Source organism: Ursus americanus, chromosome 2 (genome assembly GCF_024610735.1).
Source record: "Ursus americanus isolate L20-20 chromosome 2, mUrsAme1.1.p, whole genome shotgun sequence".
NCBI classification, from domain to species: domain Eukaryota; kingdom Metazoa; phylum Chordata; class Mammalia; order Carnivora; family Ursidae; genus Ursus; species Ursus americanus.
Window position 1 is genome coordinate 58,633,501 of NC_142128.1, and position 18,700 is coordinate 58,652,200.

Below are 18,700 nucleotides of genomic sequence, written 5' to 3' on the forward strand. Positions count from 1 at the left end.
CGGCTTGGGCTGAATATTTTTTAAATGACCTCATTACTTGTCCAGTGACTGTTTCTGTCTGATACCTATCAGGTCCAGAGAACATCTACTGGTCTGATTCTTCTCTGCTCCATATGGCCTCAGCTCCTCTATTGGTCTATAGGGAACTTCTTCACAGAGTAGTTTCAGATAAGATTCAGGGCACGCCCAGGGAACAAGCACTTCATAAGATATTGCCTGCATCATATTTGCTGATGTCACATTGACTGAAGCAACGTGGATGGCCAAGCCCAGAGTCAGTGAAAGAGGTAATACAAAAGGTTGTTGAGATGGGGAGGCCAGATACTTTGGGAACCTTAAATGCAACAGTCCAACACAATTTTATTAGGTCTCTGGCAACAGAGAATGCATATTAGAGAGAGGATATATATACTGAGCAAAACTGACTAATACATGCAAACATAGAAACAAGAGTGGTACAATGGATTTGACTTTTGAATATCAAAAAGTTAGCCAATTTTCTATGGGGGCTTCTATTTTTGTTTCTTTTTTTTTAATTGTAGTAAAATGGTCACTGAATTTGAATTAGAAATGTAAGGTTTTTTTAATATTTGTTGTTTGTAGACATATTATTTAAAATCTCTGAACGTTAGCTTTTTGAAATTGATATAATAATAATCAATGAGGGGCCCCTGGGTGGCTCAGTCAGTTAAGCGTATCCCTTCAGCTCAGGTCGTGATCTCAGAGCCCTGGGATGGAGCCCCACATCAGGAGCCCCATGTTTCTGAGTCAGGACCTGGAATAGCGTCCAAAGTTGGGATCCCTGCTTAATAGGGAGTCCATTTCTCTCTCTGCCCCTCATCACTGCCCCCCTCGTATTCTCTCCCTCTCTCAAATAAATAAATAAAATCTTTAAAAAATAATAATAATGCCATCAATGAAAGGCTAATAGCAAAAATCACATATAAAAATATGGAAGGTCCTTGTAAACAATAAACAAGCAAAAATTTTATTTTTGCACACGAATGCATGTATAGATACTAAACTATAATGGAGCATATACTGCTCATATAACTAAACATTTCTATAAAATTTATGAGAGTTTAATAAACTTTAATAATAAATGTTGAATTTGGGAACAATTCAAAGGAAATAATTTACTTAATTTGAGAATTTCAATTTTTCAATTCAAGGCTGGCACAATATTTACTTTTAAAATTTTTTATATTGTGAAATATAAAATACTATATGAATAACTGTCTAAAATAAATATTTAGAATTTAAAGAACAACTAACAAGTGTTAGCAATTTCATTCTAGATCTTCCAATTCAATGATCTACTCATAAAATAATCATTTCTTAAGTCATAGTGTTGTTTCAGATTAAAATCTAAAAATTCTTTATAATTATAACACTTTAAAAATACAAAGAAAAGCCTTGTTAATTGACAAAAATGCACTCTGTCAAAAAAATAATGGCACTTTTTTCCCCCTCTAAGCCTTGACTATGATCCTAGTAATAATGTTCAATGGTTATGATCTTACTATTCTACATTTGAGGTGAAAAGAAAAATATGTTGCTGGAGAAGGAGATAAAATGAAGACAACTGAAAGAGATTTGACCTAATTATTTTAACAGGCTTAATACATTTTACATTTAGAACCAATGCCTTTCAGAAACTATATCAATGCAACACCTACATAAAGGAGCTTATGACGGTAATAATAAACACTAGCAGACTTTGGCTGATCACTTTTTGAAATTATGTGGTCTTTTAAAATGATTAATCTAGTGCTTAATATAGAAAAATATTAATTTTCCAGCTGTGTCTCTTCAATACTCACAAATTCTGTATTTCAGGGCAAACGTTTATAAAAGATAAAGTCTCTAATAATTATTTTTTAAGACAAATATTTTTAAAAATAAAACCAGCAGCAAAAATCTACTTTAATCTTTGGATTTGAGATCCTCTAATATGTCAGAAACAAGTTTAACTTCACCAGGAGAATTGTTGACCCATTATATTGGATGCATAGGTGGATAGAATTCTCTGAAATTTAGGTAAATACTAGTTGGATAAATGAAATATCTCACTGTTCTGACACAGAATGGACCCTTATAAATGTATTATATTGTTCATTGTACAACAACCATCAACAAATATAGCATCATTAAGCAATGTTTCAAAGGTATCATAAGAAGTTATAGTTTGCTCTGGGCAGGACTAACGGGGTGCCCGTATACCATTGTTTATAAACAGACAAGTCCAGTACGTGTTTATTCAAACCACAAAGGCAAAAACATAGGAAGGATGAGGAGTATAGGGCTAATGAAGGTCTTTAAGAATACAGTCCCATAAAGACTAAAGGGAATATATGAGCTTTGCGAACACATCCCAAGGCAGTATTTTTCTTTACCTTTCACTATGGCGATCCAAATAATGTCTCTTTCATTCAACTTAGAACCTCTAAAGACATGTCAAGCCATGTTTTCAACTCACAGCTCATCGACCAATAAGCTGAGCCAAACAATCACACACCAGACAACATCCCAGACCTCCCAATAGAGATGCCAATAGATCATGGAGACATGCTCTGGGTTAGTTTGTTTGACAGACTGTTAAAAATCCTCTTGCAGAATGCTGAAATATTAGACATTCTTACAGTTTTAAATTCAAGTAGCTCCACACAATTTGTAAAGGAAATCTGGCTAACCCAACAAACACACATAAAAAGGAATAAAGCTAGAATCATATTATATTGACTGTTTCCTGCTGCATTTCAGAAAGAAAATCTTTAATATTTGTCATGTCATTTTTTTTTTAAATTAGAATAAGTCTTTTTTATGGACTTGTGACCATGCTCTGGCTGCCTAGAAGAAGGGATTTCTTATTAAACACACATACACACACATACACATGTACAGCAGTGTGATTTCATGGAACTTGTTCAGTACCTTCAGTCTGTTCTGTAAATATGCATTGCTGATAAGATTTATAAATTTCTCACAATGCTGTATAAAAGACTACATACAGACCAGAAGCACAGTGCCCTCTGGTGCACATACAACATAAAATAAAATATTTATATAACAGTATCTACATAGATACAGACACAAAAATACAATACTAAGTTTTGCTTCTACATAAATGCTAAACCAACTGCTGGGAATTGTAAATTTCTATCATGAAGAAACAAACTAAACTGATAACTTTACATAAAACATTCTTTATGGCAAAGATCAATACAATCTAATCCAGTCAGGCAACCATTTGTACACTCCTCTATTTAATGGATTCACTGGGCTTGGGGGAAGCAGACAGTCTGTTGGACTTAATATATGACTCCTTTTGTGTAACTTATTTAGATTCAAATATAGAAGAACAGCGAAAGTTAAAGGCCATATATCTCAATCACCTCCTTTTTCTTGGCCTTTGCTAGCATGTCACATTTATCTGCTACTTCTTTTTAACCCATCGCCATTTTCTCCTTTTTACCTTTAAGGGGAAAAAGAATGAGGTGACTCAACTTCTCAGTGACTAGTAGAAGATACCATTTCCAGTTAAGCTAAAGAAAAAAAGGTAACATATCATGGTATAAGGTAGAAAGGAATCTCAAGAAAATTCATTTAAACATTTGACTATTTAAAATGATAAACTCGACCTCAAAGTTAATTAGAATTTACTTTGGGAGTGTAACATTCCTAGAATTTGAGAAAGATGCACAACTGGTCACCATTACTAGTTTCTTGGGTTTTTTTGTTTGTTTGTTTGTTTTTAATAGCTTGTTACATCTATAAGAAATACTTTTAAATAACAAGAAAACAGTACTATTGTAAATGGTAAATAATAACCCTTCTGATAATAACCCTTTCCCATCTGAAACTTTCCCTTAGAGAAACTTATTTACACACAACTTTCAAGGAAGATATCTCTATAATTGCTTTCCCTTTGCTTCATACCTGTATATCTTGTATCTTGTGCTAAATCCCTGCCGGCTTCTGTCCACAAAATCTGTGTATTCCTGTGAGCGATGGAAGGGTCCCTTATCAGAGAGGAGCCAGTCGAAGGGGCTTGTGGCATGCTGATCCGAAACAGCAGCAACCGCTAAAACCCAGCAATGAAGACTCAGGGCTATCCACTCCCATAGAGCCATCAGAGAGAACAATTCAGCACCAGCTCTGCTCCGCCATATCATGCTTCCACTGGGGATTTAGAGCCTTCATTCTCTTAGCTTTCCCTCAACACCTAGACAAAATACACAGGCAATTAGTTAGCCCCTAGAAGATTCTTTTCTAGCAGTTAAGGTGCTGAGGTGGGGAATTCCTTTTTTGTTAAATCTAATATCGTTTGTTTTAAATTAAATAACAAGAGTGAATAATAACTAAAATATCTTTTTTCCCAAAGCTGTATGTCTTTCAGACTTTGTGTCCTTTTGTATTCATTGGAAAGTAAGTCACTGATTCATAACAGACTTTGTCATGACACTGTCATACAGCCACAATTGGTTTTGACAAATACTTCATTTTTGCTTAAGTGTTCATAACATTGGACACTTTCAAAATAAGTATTGAATATGTTTAATTATCTCATAAATCTTGTTATGAATTTTAATATTAAGGGTACTTTACTGTTTACTTAATTGTTCTAGAAAAATGCTTCAAAAATGAATTAAAGATATTCGGGTAATTATTTCCATAACATCAATAATAAAAAGGAATAAAATTGTGGGCCTAAAAATACATAAATAAATTATTGTGTTTATATATGTGTGTGTGTCTGTCTATCCGTCTGTCTATCTACCTATCATCTATCAATCTGTGTATATAGATAGATGGATGGATGGATGTGTGGGGGTGATGGGTGAGAGGGGAGGTCTGTGTGTTTTCTCAGATATTTTTTTCCATTATTCTATTAAGGACAAGCCTCCCTGATTATTAAAGCAGAACCATAATTAAACTATTTCTAGGACCTTTAAAAAACTTCAAGTGCATCCATGTCTTATTCATGAGATAAACAGGCATATCTACAAAATTCATATACATACAAAAACTAAGACAATGCAGATTATACATAAACTATGAAACCAAATACATTAATTTTATAGGCATTCAAAAATAAAGTAACAGGAGGTGCAATCCCAGTGTGGTATAGTATAAATGACTTTACACAGAGCCTCTGATGCCATGTCTATATACTACACAAAATATTCTACAAATATATGAATTCAATTTTACTTTCCTCTTCACCAATCTTTTCAAATATCATTATTTATAGCACATAGAACTACGCAACATATAAATGCTGACTAATGAAAAAGTTTTGATTGTGAGAGTTTTTAGTCAGCAAAATGTCTTTAGAAAGCAATCAAAATGCACAGTATTAAATAAAATATTTTAATTATAATAGTTGCCATATTTCTCTGCTATTTGGATAGGGCAATGATATTTTTAATTTGCTTTTAGTTATAACCCTATAATTCATAATTTAATTCTACACTATTTATACATGAAAGGCATACAGCAATAATTTTACAACTATAAAGTATTTCAAACAATGGTATAATATGACGGACCTAGGTCATCAGATCCAGTCATACACACTACACAATTAGAAGGACCAATGCCTGCACACTGAGTTGCCCCAACCATGTGAGTTGCTCTACTGTGATGATTAAGCAATGCCCCTTTTTGTAAACAACAACAGAAGTCTTACAAGTAAAGACACTTTAAAAATTATTTATCATTATAAAGGATGACATCATATAATAGAAAGATTTTGGACTATTAGTTGGGAGTTTCCAGATCTCCATCAATTACTTGTATAAATGTGGCACTGAAAATCATTCAATACATAATTTCTAATGTTGATTAAGAAAATAAGTACTTTTAGATATTGTTTCTTGTGTGGGAACTATGCTACTTATCTTAAAATTAATATATTTCTTTTATATTCATAAACTAAGAATTATTACTAAATTTAATGGTATAGTATAATCCCTTATGACTAATAAATATTTATCTTTGTTAAACACATATTTTTATTCTGCTGATCAAATATATTCCAACTAGAAACATTTAATCATTATCACAAAAAAGTTATATTTTCTTATGTAAAGCACCTAGAATAGTGCCTAGAATGTTGGAAGGACATTAAGAATGCTTCAAAGTGTATTTCATGCTGATATGAAATCATATAATTATATACCATAAAATTAAACCTAACTCTTTGCTCCAGCACATGATTTTGTAAGACACACAGCATTAAGAAAGTAGTATACAATTAACTTGGATGGCATTTAAGATCTCTAAAATTCTGTGATTTTTCAATATATAATTGGCCAGAACCACTGTATTTATTCTTTTCTTTACCAAATGTGTTGAAGATGTCTCATTGTTGTCATATTTCCTAATCTCGACACAGAGGAAAATGGGAATATTTTCTTATATTATGGGTGGGAGAACTACCTAAAAATGTTAGTATTAGGTTTTAATTATTTCTGTTCCTTCTACTTCTGATTTGAGTATATGCTCCCACTTCTGTTCAGTAATGGGTTTTTCTGAAAGAAAGTTTATTAGCAATGATATGAGAATATCAATCCTGTCCAAATTTGTATTAATTTTGGGGATCTCTTTAAATCATAAGGTCTTTTTAAAAACATGAAAAATAACCAAACTATGATACCAGACATTTCAACTCAAGCCGCCTTTGAGAAACTGCCTTTAAGAATTACAAAACAAGGAGAAAAGTAGTGTTAGAATACATTAAGGCAAGGATGTATGCTTCCAAAGATCCTTAGGACAAGTGGCCGTTAGACTCAATGTTCACCTCCCCCCCCAAAAAAGGACTTCATTCACCTAGTTTGTTACAAAATCAGATAAATGCACATTTGTAAATGAGTAGCAAATTTTAAATTATTACTGAACAGCCTGAATCAGTTCCTTTATTTGGTTTTGATTAATAACAATATATACCCTTGTATGAGAGATGAATTTATGATATGGACTGGCAATTTCATGAGTAGTAAGTAGGGTTCCTTTGAGGAATCTTGGAGGTCACTACTGAAGTAAACAGCTACATTTAGAGGTATTACTAAGGAAGGGGAATCATGAGGTCCAATGAAAGGAAGTAAGAATTATTAAACTAAGTGAATTCACCAATTTAACTCCCTGGAGTGTATGGAAATGGCAAAATGATCTTGAATTTACTGTTTCTGACTAAGTGCCTAGGAGGCCAACTAAGGAAACTACAATGTCAATGCACAGTATATTCTGAAACGTGTAAGGGTGTATTTTATGAATAACAAAAACAACAAAACATTAAAAAAGCAGAAAGCATGAGTTCATATTTAAAAAGTGTCATTTGATCAAAAATGGTATTGATCAAATTTTTCTTTTCAAAAATTAAAAGGAGGCAGTAAATATTGGAATATCACATATTTAAATATTGATAATAAATAGTTTAAAATAGATTAAAATTTGGTGGAAACATTATCAACTCACACAACTTTATTACTTGCAAATACTCAAAAAGTTCATGCAGAAGAAAACATACCAAAGGAAGTTAGATATATAGTAATACGCACTAAAGCATATAATAAATACATAAAATATTATGTAACATATTATATATAATATATATTCTAGTATATAATTACTCTTTCTCCTCATTAGCTCTCCTTAATCCTATTCCAGGTGGCAGTGCATTATTTTTATCTAAAATACTGGCATATCATACGTATTTGAAATTCATAAAATAATGGAACTTATAAACTATTTTCTATAAAGTTATAAATGAATTTATAGTATAACAGAAATTACAAAGATAGGAAGAAGATTGTGAATTACTGACTTAGACTTAATATCCTTTAGATTGGTGGGTCATGTCATAGAGGTTCATCTTTTAGACCACATTATCTAATGTCTAGTTGAATGTTCAAAACTAATTATTACTATTTGTTGAACAATTAATATTGCATACTATATAATTATTTCTTTTAAGTTTGCATTTGAACTGATTTTTGCGGCTAACATGTTCAAAATAATTTCTCAGGAAAAAAAAACTCACAATCTTGCATATGCAAAAAAGCTTCATAAAATAATTGTGTCAAAGAGATTTCTTTTTCTTTAATTTTGAAAATTTTTAAACCCACAGGAAAGTTGAGAGGCTAGTACAGTAAACACATATATCCTTCAGCCACATTTACCTATTGTTTACATTTTATCACATATTCTACTTCTCTTTCTCAATCCCATATTTTTTATGGAAAAGGGTCTAAGGAAAATTGACTCCTTTGCTCCAGATTATACACTGATTTTCCATATTCCTCATCTTCAGCATCTGCTACACTGCTCTATTAAATTGTTCCTTCACATGCATTATCACTAATATTGAAGTTTGTAAGTATAAAATGTTAAATCTTGAAAATAAAGTCTCCAATTCCCAAAATGATTGCATTTATTAAAAAGCCATGTTCTTCCTTTATAATCTAATGGGATGTATATTATTATACAAAAATATAAATATTAGAATCATTTTATTATTATAAAATAAATATATTTGTATATAATGCTCCCAGAATCTATTAAAATATATAACATATTATTATATTACCATATATCATAAAATATATGGTATTTTTTTACATATTAGAATAAATGTTAGCTCTGAAGTAAATATCTACTAAATAAACACTGTATAAGTAGATGGATGATGGAAGAATTAAAATATATATTTAACTGTAAATTTTCAATAGTTTTTCCAAATAGTTATAGTTTATTTCTTTTTGGTAGCATTACTAATGAATAAAACCACAATAAAAAGGTAAATATTAGTTCTCATTTACAATGTGCAAAATACCCTGATATACTTTGGTGCAAGCTGGATGACAGGTATCATTAAAAATACTTCTTTGAGGGGCACCTGGGTGGCTTGGTCTGTTAAGCGGCCATGATCTCCGGGTTGTGTGAACTAGCCCCATGACAGGGCTCCACACTCAAGCAGGGATTCTGCTGGACGTTCTCTTTCTCCCTCTCTCTCTGCCCCTCTCCCAGCTTATGCATGCCTGTCCGTACACACTCTTTCTCTCTAAAATAAACAAACAAATCTTTTAAAAAATAATAATAAAATAAAAATAAATAGAAATACTGCTTTGGTCCTCGGAAACCTAGAATCAAGTGAGGAAGGCTTTATGTGGGGCAGAACACATGGCCTATGGTAATCTCTTAAAAGCCAATACTTTTATCAACTAAAAATCAACATTCTTCATTTTTTTTCCCTTTCTGGTTTCCTTATCTCATAAATGATACTTCCATATATTCAAATCTTCAAACCAAATTATTTTTTTTAAACTCATTTAATTAATATACAGTGTGTTATTAGTTTCAGAGATAGAATTCAGTGATTCGTTAGTCTTATTTAATATACAGTGTTCATTATAACGTGCCCTCCTTAATGCCCATCACCCAGTTACCCCATCTCCCCACCCCACTCCCCTCCAGCAACCCTCTGTTTGTTTCCTACAATTTAGAGTGTCTTATTATTTGTCTCCCTCTCTAATTTCATCTTGTTTTATTTTTCCCTCCCTTCCCCTAGGATCCTGTTTTGTTTCTTAAATTCCACATGAGTGCAATATATGGTAATTGTCTTTCACTGATTGATTTATTTCACTTAACATAATACCCTCTAGTTCCATCCACATCATGGCAAATGCCAAGATTTCATTTTTTATGGCTGAGTAATATTCCATTGTAGATATATACCACATCTTTATCCATTCATTGATGGACATCTGGGCTCTTTCCATAGTTTGGCTATTGTGGACATTGCTACTATAAACATTGGGGTGCAGGTGCCCCTTCGGATCACTACATTTTATCTTTGGGGTAAATACCTAGTAGTACAATTGCTGGGTCTTAGGGTAGCTCTATTTTCAACTTTTTGAGGAAGTCACATACTGTTTTCCAGAATTTTAAGCTAAAATCTTACTTTCCTCTACTTTCTCACTCATTGCATATAGCCAATCAATTCCTAAGTTTATCCCAAGTATCAAATCTATCACTTTCTTTCCATACCCCCTTCACTTGAGTGGGTCATTCTGTACCCCCAACACTACCACCATAGCCTCATTCTGGATTGCTACAATAGCTTCATAACTGGTCTTCCTAACACCCATGTGGCTCTCCCCAATTTGTTTGTTTGTTTGTTTGTTTGTTTGTTTGTTTATTACAGAGTTATCTTGCTATAAAATTAAATTTGAGCATGTAACTTTTTTACCCCCACTTACAATTTTGTGTCATTTACCCTCTGGGTAACATCCAAACTCTTTAAGATAATTTTAAAAATTATCTTCTCTTACTTAATTCTTCATCTGTATCTTTCCTCTGTGTATGCCACCACAATTCTCACCAAACATCAACTATGCTTCAGTCATAATTTTATTCCTCAAATTCATCTCACTTTCTCCCTTTCTTCAGCATCTTTGCATATGCAATTTATTCTACCTGAACTATTATTTCTACTTGGATCCCTTCACCTGCCCAACCCTTATCTATCTTTGAACTTGAGACTAGATTGTCATTTCTCCATAAAGTTTTCTGTGACTCTTGAAGATTGGTTGGTCTTATTTCATGATCCCATTACTTCATTTATTATAGCACATTTACATTGTATATTTAGGTGTATATTTTGCCTTTTGGCTGCGTATCTCCCATGCCTCTAGTTAGACTTAGTTTTAGAAGGACAATAATTATTCTTCTTTTAATGACAACTGGGTACCGTTAGCAAAGTACTTGAAATAAAGTTGCTTAATAAGTATTGGGTGAGTGAATGAATAAATGGTGATTAAATAAGTACTAAATTGAGGTATAATTAATGTGATATGGATGGCAAAATTAAGAAAACTCTTTTTATATGGAAAAGAGGAAAGCTGTACAGAGGAATTTGCATCTGAGCTATACCTCAGGATGACAACAACTTTTAGAGTTGAGAAAGAAGGGAAGTGGAGTCCTGAAATAATGGTGTAGGTGTCCAAAACATGAACATAAATGACATGTTCAAGTATTACCAAAGCAAAGGATTCTTAATATTAAAAAACCATTAAGAACAAGGATATAAAAGCATTATTAATTATTAACTTTAAGTTCAATGATAAGGAATTACCATGATAATACATATAACAGTGAAAAGCTTAGAATCTTTTCATTTATGTTCTACTTTCCATAGTTTCTAAAGACAGACCAAATGAATAAGAGTTCAAAGGTAAAGTCAAACATAAATTCTCTTCTCACTTAAATAAGCACAGTGTATGTTTTACTATGTTATCGCTCTTCAATTTAAAGAATAATAATATAGAAACAACAGTTAAATAGCTTGCCCCTCCCTATGAAAGATCATGTACTAGGGATTACTTTAACTGAAAACCTTCTAGACTTCATTGGGAAAAAAAAAAAAAAAAAGACAGTGATGATGAAAATTACATGCTATTTTTATTTTCTTCCCAACAAAATTACCTTTATCAAGCACTTTTGATATACCAAGCACTTTACCAATATTTCCTTATTTCACCTCCTAGCAACACAATGAAGTATCTATTATTATCACCATTAGCTTTTTTAGATGACAGAGGTTCAAGGTGAATAAATATGCAGGAAAGCAAGGACTGAATGGCAATAGCCTTGAAGCCAAATTGAAAACCATGCTCTCCCTGTTACACCAAAGTGCAACTTAATCAAAACTGATTGCAGATCGAAACTTATTTATTAGGATTTTTGTTGGCACTTAATGAAATGATCTTGAACAAAATAAAATTTTAAAATTTTAAAATGGAAAGTAGGGGCACCTGGGTGGCTCAGTCGGTTAAGCATCCGGCTCTTGATTTAGGCTTAAGATTCTCTCTCTTCCTGGGGTTCCTGGGTGGCTCAAACAGCTAAGCTTAAGCGTCTGCTTTGGCTCAGATAATGATACCAGAGTCCTAGGATCTAGCCCCACATCGGGCTCCTTGCTCAGTGGGACGTCTTTTTCTCCCTCTGCTGCTCCCTGCCTCTCACGGTCACTCTCTCCCCCCCTTGCTTGCTCTCTCTTTCTCAAATAAATAAAATCTTAAAAAAAAAAAAAAGATTCTCTCTTCCTCTACCTCTGCCCCTCCCCCTCCCTAAAATAATTAATTAATAAATAATAAAATAAAATGGAAAATATAAATACTAGAAATATAAAATAAAATTAAAATTAAAATGGGAGGTTTTTTATCCGTCTATTATAAGCAAGAGATCTGAGTATTATGGGTTTTCATAATATAAGTTTTCATATTTAGGTTTTCAAAGCATATCTGCTTCAACTAATTTAATTTTTCCATGAAAGTTATCGTTTAATCAACTAAATGTGATTCAGTTTCATACATTTAAAGACATGTACCATAAACTAAAAAAAAATCCAAAAACTACTTTTTTCAGATTACATGTATTATTTACTGGGTTAAAAAGTATAACCATGGTCAGAGTGAATTAATTTACTTATCTGCTCTTCAGAGAAATTGCAAGATTACTCCAATAGGCTTAATGACCCAATCTTATTACAAATTGCTTTATAATATTACAAAAAGGAAAAAAAATATCCAACATACATAAAACAGAGTCAGTGTCTCAAAGTGGGACACAAAATAAAATTTCAGTAGAACGAGATGATTTTAATATTTTGCTGAAATGCTATCATAAATATTTAATTAAGGTCAGTTTTCTTATGTCCTCAAAAATCCCAGATAATGACAAGAATATGAAGATCATTTTTAGCAAGTGTTATTTTAAGGAATAATAGTGTGAAAACTCAAGACTACAACTAAAAATATATATTTTATGGTATGATTTGGCAGGAAAGATCCTTGGAAATGAGGAAAATCACTTTAAAGGCATTGCTTTTCTAAAGTGGCAAACTCAAGTATTAAATTTGGTGAACATATTCAAAGATATATGGATAATATAATGCATCATCTTCCTATATGCATATAAGTATGGATTTTCATCTTTGAATATTCATGACCTATTTATCGTATGTAGTCAAATTAATAAAAGAATAAGAGCTCCATTATTCAATGATTTACATCATTACTTTAGTAGTGATGTATTAATTTATGGCTTTAGTTAAATACCAGTTTTGTTCTATAATTTTAGACTTCAAATGACCTTAAATTGTTCTTCCTTAATCTAGACATTGTTTATTTAAAGGTAATGCATTTTTAAATAGCCTAATGGAGTAGGATTAGGCATTTTATTATATAAAGATGTCAAGAAATTCATCAAGATATAAAATCTGGCATATGTTACATTTTCTATGTAAGTAGGCAGAATTTTGCTGCTCTCTTTTCTGTACTCCACTAGGAGTATAGAGAAATGATTGCTTTACCTTTGTGCACCTGTTGAAATAAACAGTCATACATAGGAATGGAGAAAAAAGTCATTCTGACTTTTAGCTACACAAAAAGGTATATGGGGAAATTATACCAAAAGTTTTTTTTTCTTTTTCCTTATGCATTGATAATTCTTTCAATTTCCCTCAAAAAAATGAAACAAACTTATAAAACGCCAAAAAGGTATGATAATCCCTAAAGCAAAAAAATAGCATATAACTCCAGGCATCACAGAAAACTGAGATTAACCAATCAGGAGTTTAAAAAAAGAATGGAATGCATTCTTATTTGAAATAGCAATTCCGCTTGAATTTTAAAAAAAAAAGTCCTGGTGGTTTAGTAACTACCTTAAATCCTTTCCAAGTTGTTTTTTGAAAATTATTAAAACAACTGCTGACTAGATTAATTTCCACAATATGCTACTATTATCCTTTTTAACCCCTTTATTCATATGACCAGTTTATGAACAACTTGTTGGCAGGGATTATGTTTTAGTAATCCCTGTGACCCCTAATGTTTAGCAAACTGTCATGTAAATGGTAAATTTTTGGAACACGCAGTGAATTGAATTCCTGTATTTTTTTCTTTTACTCATGAGCTGTTTCATTATGTCTGCCTAAACCAGCAAGAGGATGCCCTTATATTAATCTGTTAGGAATGCTTTATTATTATACTTTTTCACTTTACTGTTTTGTTTTTTTTTTTTTAAATAATTGAGCTTACTTGTTGTTTTTTTTTTTTTTTTTTAAAGATTTTATTCATTTATGTGACAGAGAGACAGCCAGCGAGAGAGGGAACACAGCAGGGGGAGTGGGAGAGGAAGAAGCAGGCTCACAGCAGAGGAGCCCGATATGGGACTCGATCCCGGCACGCCGGGATCACGCCCTGAGCCGAAGGCAGACGCCCCAACGACTGCGCCACCCAGGCGCCCCTGAGCTTACTTGTTTTAAATCATGTTGTATAGGTTAAGACTAGCTTGAGAAGTGAATTTTTCCAGTGATTTAACTCTGCTAAACCTATATTCCAGGGGGTCCTTCTCATTATTTATTTTAGCTGATCAGGCAATACAGTGCCTCTGAATTACAGCTTTAAGTGTTTTCCATCTTAATGAGGGTTAGTATTCCTCTGAGGAGTATATACTGCAGAGGGAACTAATCTCCTGCTTGATCCTGTCAATACAATCTTGTCCTACCAATAAAGAAGAAGTTAAATGCTACTACCTAATGGTAGAGCTGATTAGAAAAATGAAGAGAAGGTGAGTTCCACTCCTTAATTCTGTCCAGCATACAGGGGATGTAATTCTTCAAAGTCCAAAGTTCAAGAGTCACTTGGGTTACCTTTATATTTTTAAAATATCTTGGTTTTTCAACATAAGTGATTATATAACAAAATATTTTGGTAAGATGCAGATTGAACTTAATTTTAATTCATAAGGAAAGTGGTCAGAAAGTAGAGAACAAAGTTCAGATTCAAGATATTCAGTATACTTAGATTGCAAAATCTAATTTTAAAGTAAAGTATGAGAAATGTTTCAGAAAATTTATTATAATCAGTAGCGTTGATTACCAAAACAGTAAAACAGAAGACAGTTTAAAATAAAGATTTTTTTTCCAAAAAAGACATATAGATGATCAAAATACACATGAAAAGATGCTCAATGTCACTAATCATCAGGGAAATGAAAATCAAACCTACAATGAGAGAATACCTTACACTTGTCAAAATAGCTAGAACCAAGCAGACAAGAAATAGCAAGTAATGGCTGAAAAATAGAAAAAAAAGGAACCCTCTTACACTGTTGATGGGAATACAAATTGGTGCAGCCATTGTGGAAAACAGTATGGAAATTCCTCAAAATATTAAAAATACAACAATGGAATATTACACAGTCATATAAAAAGAATGACCTGTTCCCATTTGTGACAATATGGATGGACTTAGAGGATATTATGTTAGGTGACATAAGTCAGACTGAGAAACACAAATATCATACCATTACACTTATATTTGGAAACTTAAAAATATTCAAACAAAAAAGCAGAAACATCCACAAATACAAAGAACTGATGGGGGGGGGGAGGTAGGGAATGGGTGAAACAGAGTGGGAGATACAGGCTTCCAACTATGGAATGAATAAGTCACTGGGATGAAAAGTACAGCATAGGGGATATAGTCAGTGGTAAAATAAATAAATAAATTATTTTAAAATAAAGATTAAAATAATCTACATCTACATACAGTAATAGAATGGAAATAATAGTTACAGACATCTCTATTCAATATGGTTACTGTAAGTAGGAATAAGATTCTGCTTTTTCTTGTATAGTTGGTTAATAAAGCATCCTGGTTTGTAAGGAGAATAAAACAATTATTTTACTGTTAGTAAAATAATTTTGTCACATAAATGCAAATTTAAAGGGAATTTGAGGAAATAATTTTTAAAAAAGAACTATAAGTACTATGCAATTTCAAAGACAATAAATATTTTGCCTCTGCCTTTATGGATAATGACTTTAGTCCCAGTTTTGCAAAGCTTTAGAAATGCTTTTTAAATTTTTTTTATTTAATGATCCTTGGATAAAAGCTAAAAGTATAATACTAACTTGTTCAGTAAAGGTGTTTATACTGTTGTAAATAAAGACCGATATATTTTAAGAATAAGACACAGTGCTGGGCTGAAGGGTAGAAATGTTGGTGTCTGGAACCAAATAATCTCTGGACAATAAATCTCTTGTTCTAGAATAGGATCAAAACTTACCTTGGGGTTAGCCAGGGCTACAAGGTGAAATAGGTTATTTAATTAGAAGTTATTATATGAGGGAATATAAATGGGAGTATACATTCTGAAGTCACACACAAAGGTAAATATTACATTTAAGGAACTTTTAAAGAAAGTCCAGTAAAATTATTAAAGTTTTTTAAAAAGGTACTGATTATTAGGCCACACAAATTTTTTTTTTTATTTTCAAAATAATAATCTTCAGGTTCTTTTCATCCATTCATAAGAAAATGAAAGTGTTAGAGAGTTTTTAACCTAAGAACATATGGGTGTAAATATTGTCAGTGGACTCCTAAACTTGTCTTCTAGTCTTGGTTACAGATATCATTAAATTCACAGGATAATTCTTGTAATTATTCAATAATTCCTATAATAACATAATATCACTGCAATTCCAGTACAAGCAACACGAGGCAGGGATTTGTATCTGTTTTATTCACTAATGCATCTATAGCACTAACAAAATAATCTGGCACAGAGAAGGCCCTAATAATAAGAAAAATAAATTTGTAAAGTAAATTCTTATAATGTTAATCTTTTTGTTGCTGTTGTTAATTTTAGTTATTAAAAAACAAAAGGTATAATCCATTCAAAATGTTTCCATTAAAAATAAGGTAACATTTAGGGGCGCCTGGTTGGCTCAGTCGTTAAGCGTCTGCCTTCGGCTCAGGGCATGATCCAGCGTTCTGGGATCGAGGCCCACATCAGGCTCCTCTGCTGGGAGCCTGCTTCTTCCTCTCCCACACCCCCTGCTTGTGTTCCCTCTCTCGCTGGCTGTCTCTCTCTCTGTCAAATAAATAAATAAAATCTTTGAAAAAAATTAAAAATAAAAAAAATAAAAATAAGCTAACATTTAAAAACAAAACAAAACAAATCATGATAAAATGTCAACTAAGTCATTACTCTGAGAACTGTTATGGTTTTATTTGCACCACTGTCCTGGTTCCTACATTTCTCTTTAATAATAATAAAACTCTGGATAGAAAATGCATTCTTTATTGACCTATCTCAATACTGAGGAATATGACAACCTTCTTCTTCTCTCAAAGAGAATTATATTTGTAATATCAAAATTGGACATGTGTGAAAATAAAACAAGTGGCCAAGAATTAAAATTGCCTTGGTGGATTAATTAAAACAAAATGTACTACAAATGGCAAAAAAACTGTAAGCCTCTTAGGCACAATTGTTGTATCTTTTCATTGTTATATCTCCAAGGTTTACCCCAGTGCACACCATTGATCCTACATTCAATACATACTTTTTAAAAAGAACCAAACTAACAACAAAAAGAGGTGACGTACAATATGCAAACCAATCCAGCAACAAGTAGTTAAATTTTTATCTACTGTTCTCCAATGCCCTCTAAACCACCATCTAAGAAAGCATGGCAGAACCCTCCATGTTTCTCACTGAAGAATGCACATCTTACCATTTGCCAAAGAAGCTGGGATGGCCAATATTTTCATGTGGTAGCTACCCTGTATTGTCTGATATTGCTCATATATCCTAGCTTGTCTAAACTCTTTTCTAACAATATGTTTTATTTTTCCCCAACACACGATTTTGAAAACATCTTATATTCTCAAGGACCATTCTTGTCACTATATTACTTTAACTTCTAAAATAGCTCAAATTGTCTTCAAACTTAGAAAGTTATAAAGAACTTAAGATACTAAATTTCAAAAGAAAAGCCAAGTAAAGGGTGCCTGGGTGGCTCGGTCTGTTGGGCGTCTGACTCCTAACTTTGGCTCAAGTCATGATCTGGGGGTTTTGGGATGGAGCCCCACACTGGGCTCTGTGCTGAGTGGGGAGCCTGCTTAAGATTCTCTCTCTCCCTCTCCCTCCACCCCTCACCCTGCTCATGCTCTCTCTCTCTCTCTCTGTGTCTCTGTCTCTCTAAAATAAATAAATAAATCTTTTAAAAAAATAAAGCGAAACAAATTTATATGAAAATTTATATTCTTGAAAAGAATGTTTATACAAAAAAGCCAGATTTTGAAGGCTACTATAATAAAGCATAAATGGGACATCACTATGTCTAACATATAGACACTACTGAATATTAGCTATACCCAGCATATCATGTACACACTAGGGGTAATTTTTTAAATCATGTCGTCTGAACTTGTCAGAAATTACCTTCTAAGTAATAATCATAGAAACAATGTTATGGGAATTACCTGAAACTGAAATTTGGTAATAAATAAATTTTAATGAACAGTTAATAGCTGTCTAGTTTTAAACCCTGAGTAAATAAATTGTCAGCTTCAGTTTAGACCTCCACAAATCTATATCTAAAATAGGGTAAAACATGTTAAGTTTTTGTCACTTTTGTGATGGAAGAATCATGCAGGGAGCTAGCTAAAACTCTTGCTTACCTTACTGACTCAATATTATTGATGAGAAATAAATATTTTTAATAGTTGACCACAGCCATTTATGTGAAGGTGCTCATTCTTTAAATCAGAATTGATTTTCTGAAATAGCAGCTGTCAAGGATAGGTTTAAAAAGTAAGAATGACATGAGTGGTCTTTCCTAGTC

At 32.4% G+C, this 18,700-nt stretch overlaps 1 protein-coding gene across 1 annotated transcript in view; it reads right to left on the reverse strand.

Annotated features, from left to right (window-relative positions):
- Positions 1 to 18,700, reverse strand: part of BRINP3 (BMP/retinoic acid inducible neural specific 3) — a 376,973-nt gene that overhangs the window by 351,878 nt on the left and 6,395 nt on the right. The window contains exon 2 of the mRNA XM_087856398.1: positions 3,940 to 4,225. Coding sequence (XP_087712524.1) covers positions 3,940 to 4,175 — 236 coding nt within the window. The 5' untranslated portion in view covers positions 4,176 to 4,225. The remainder of the gene's footprint in view (positions 1 to 3,939; positions 4,226 to 18,700) is intronic.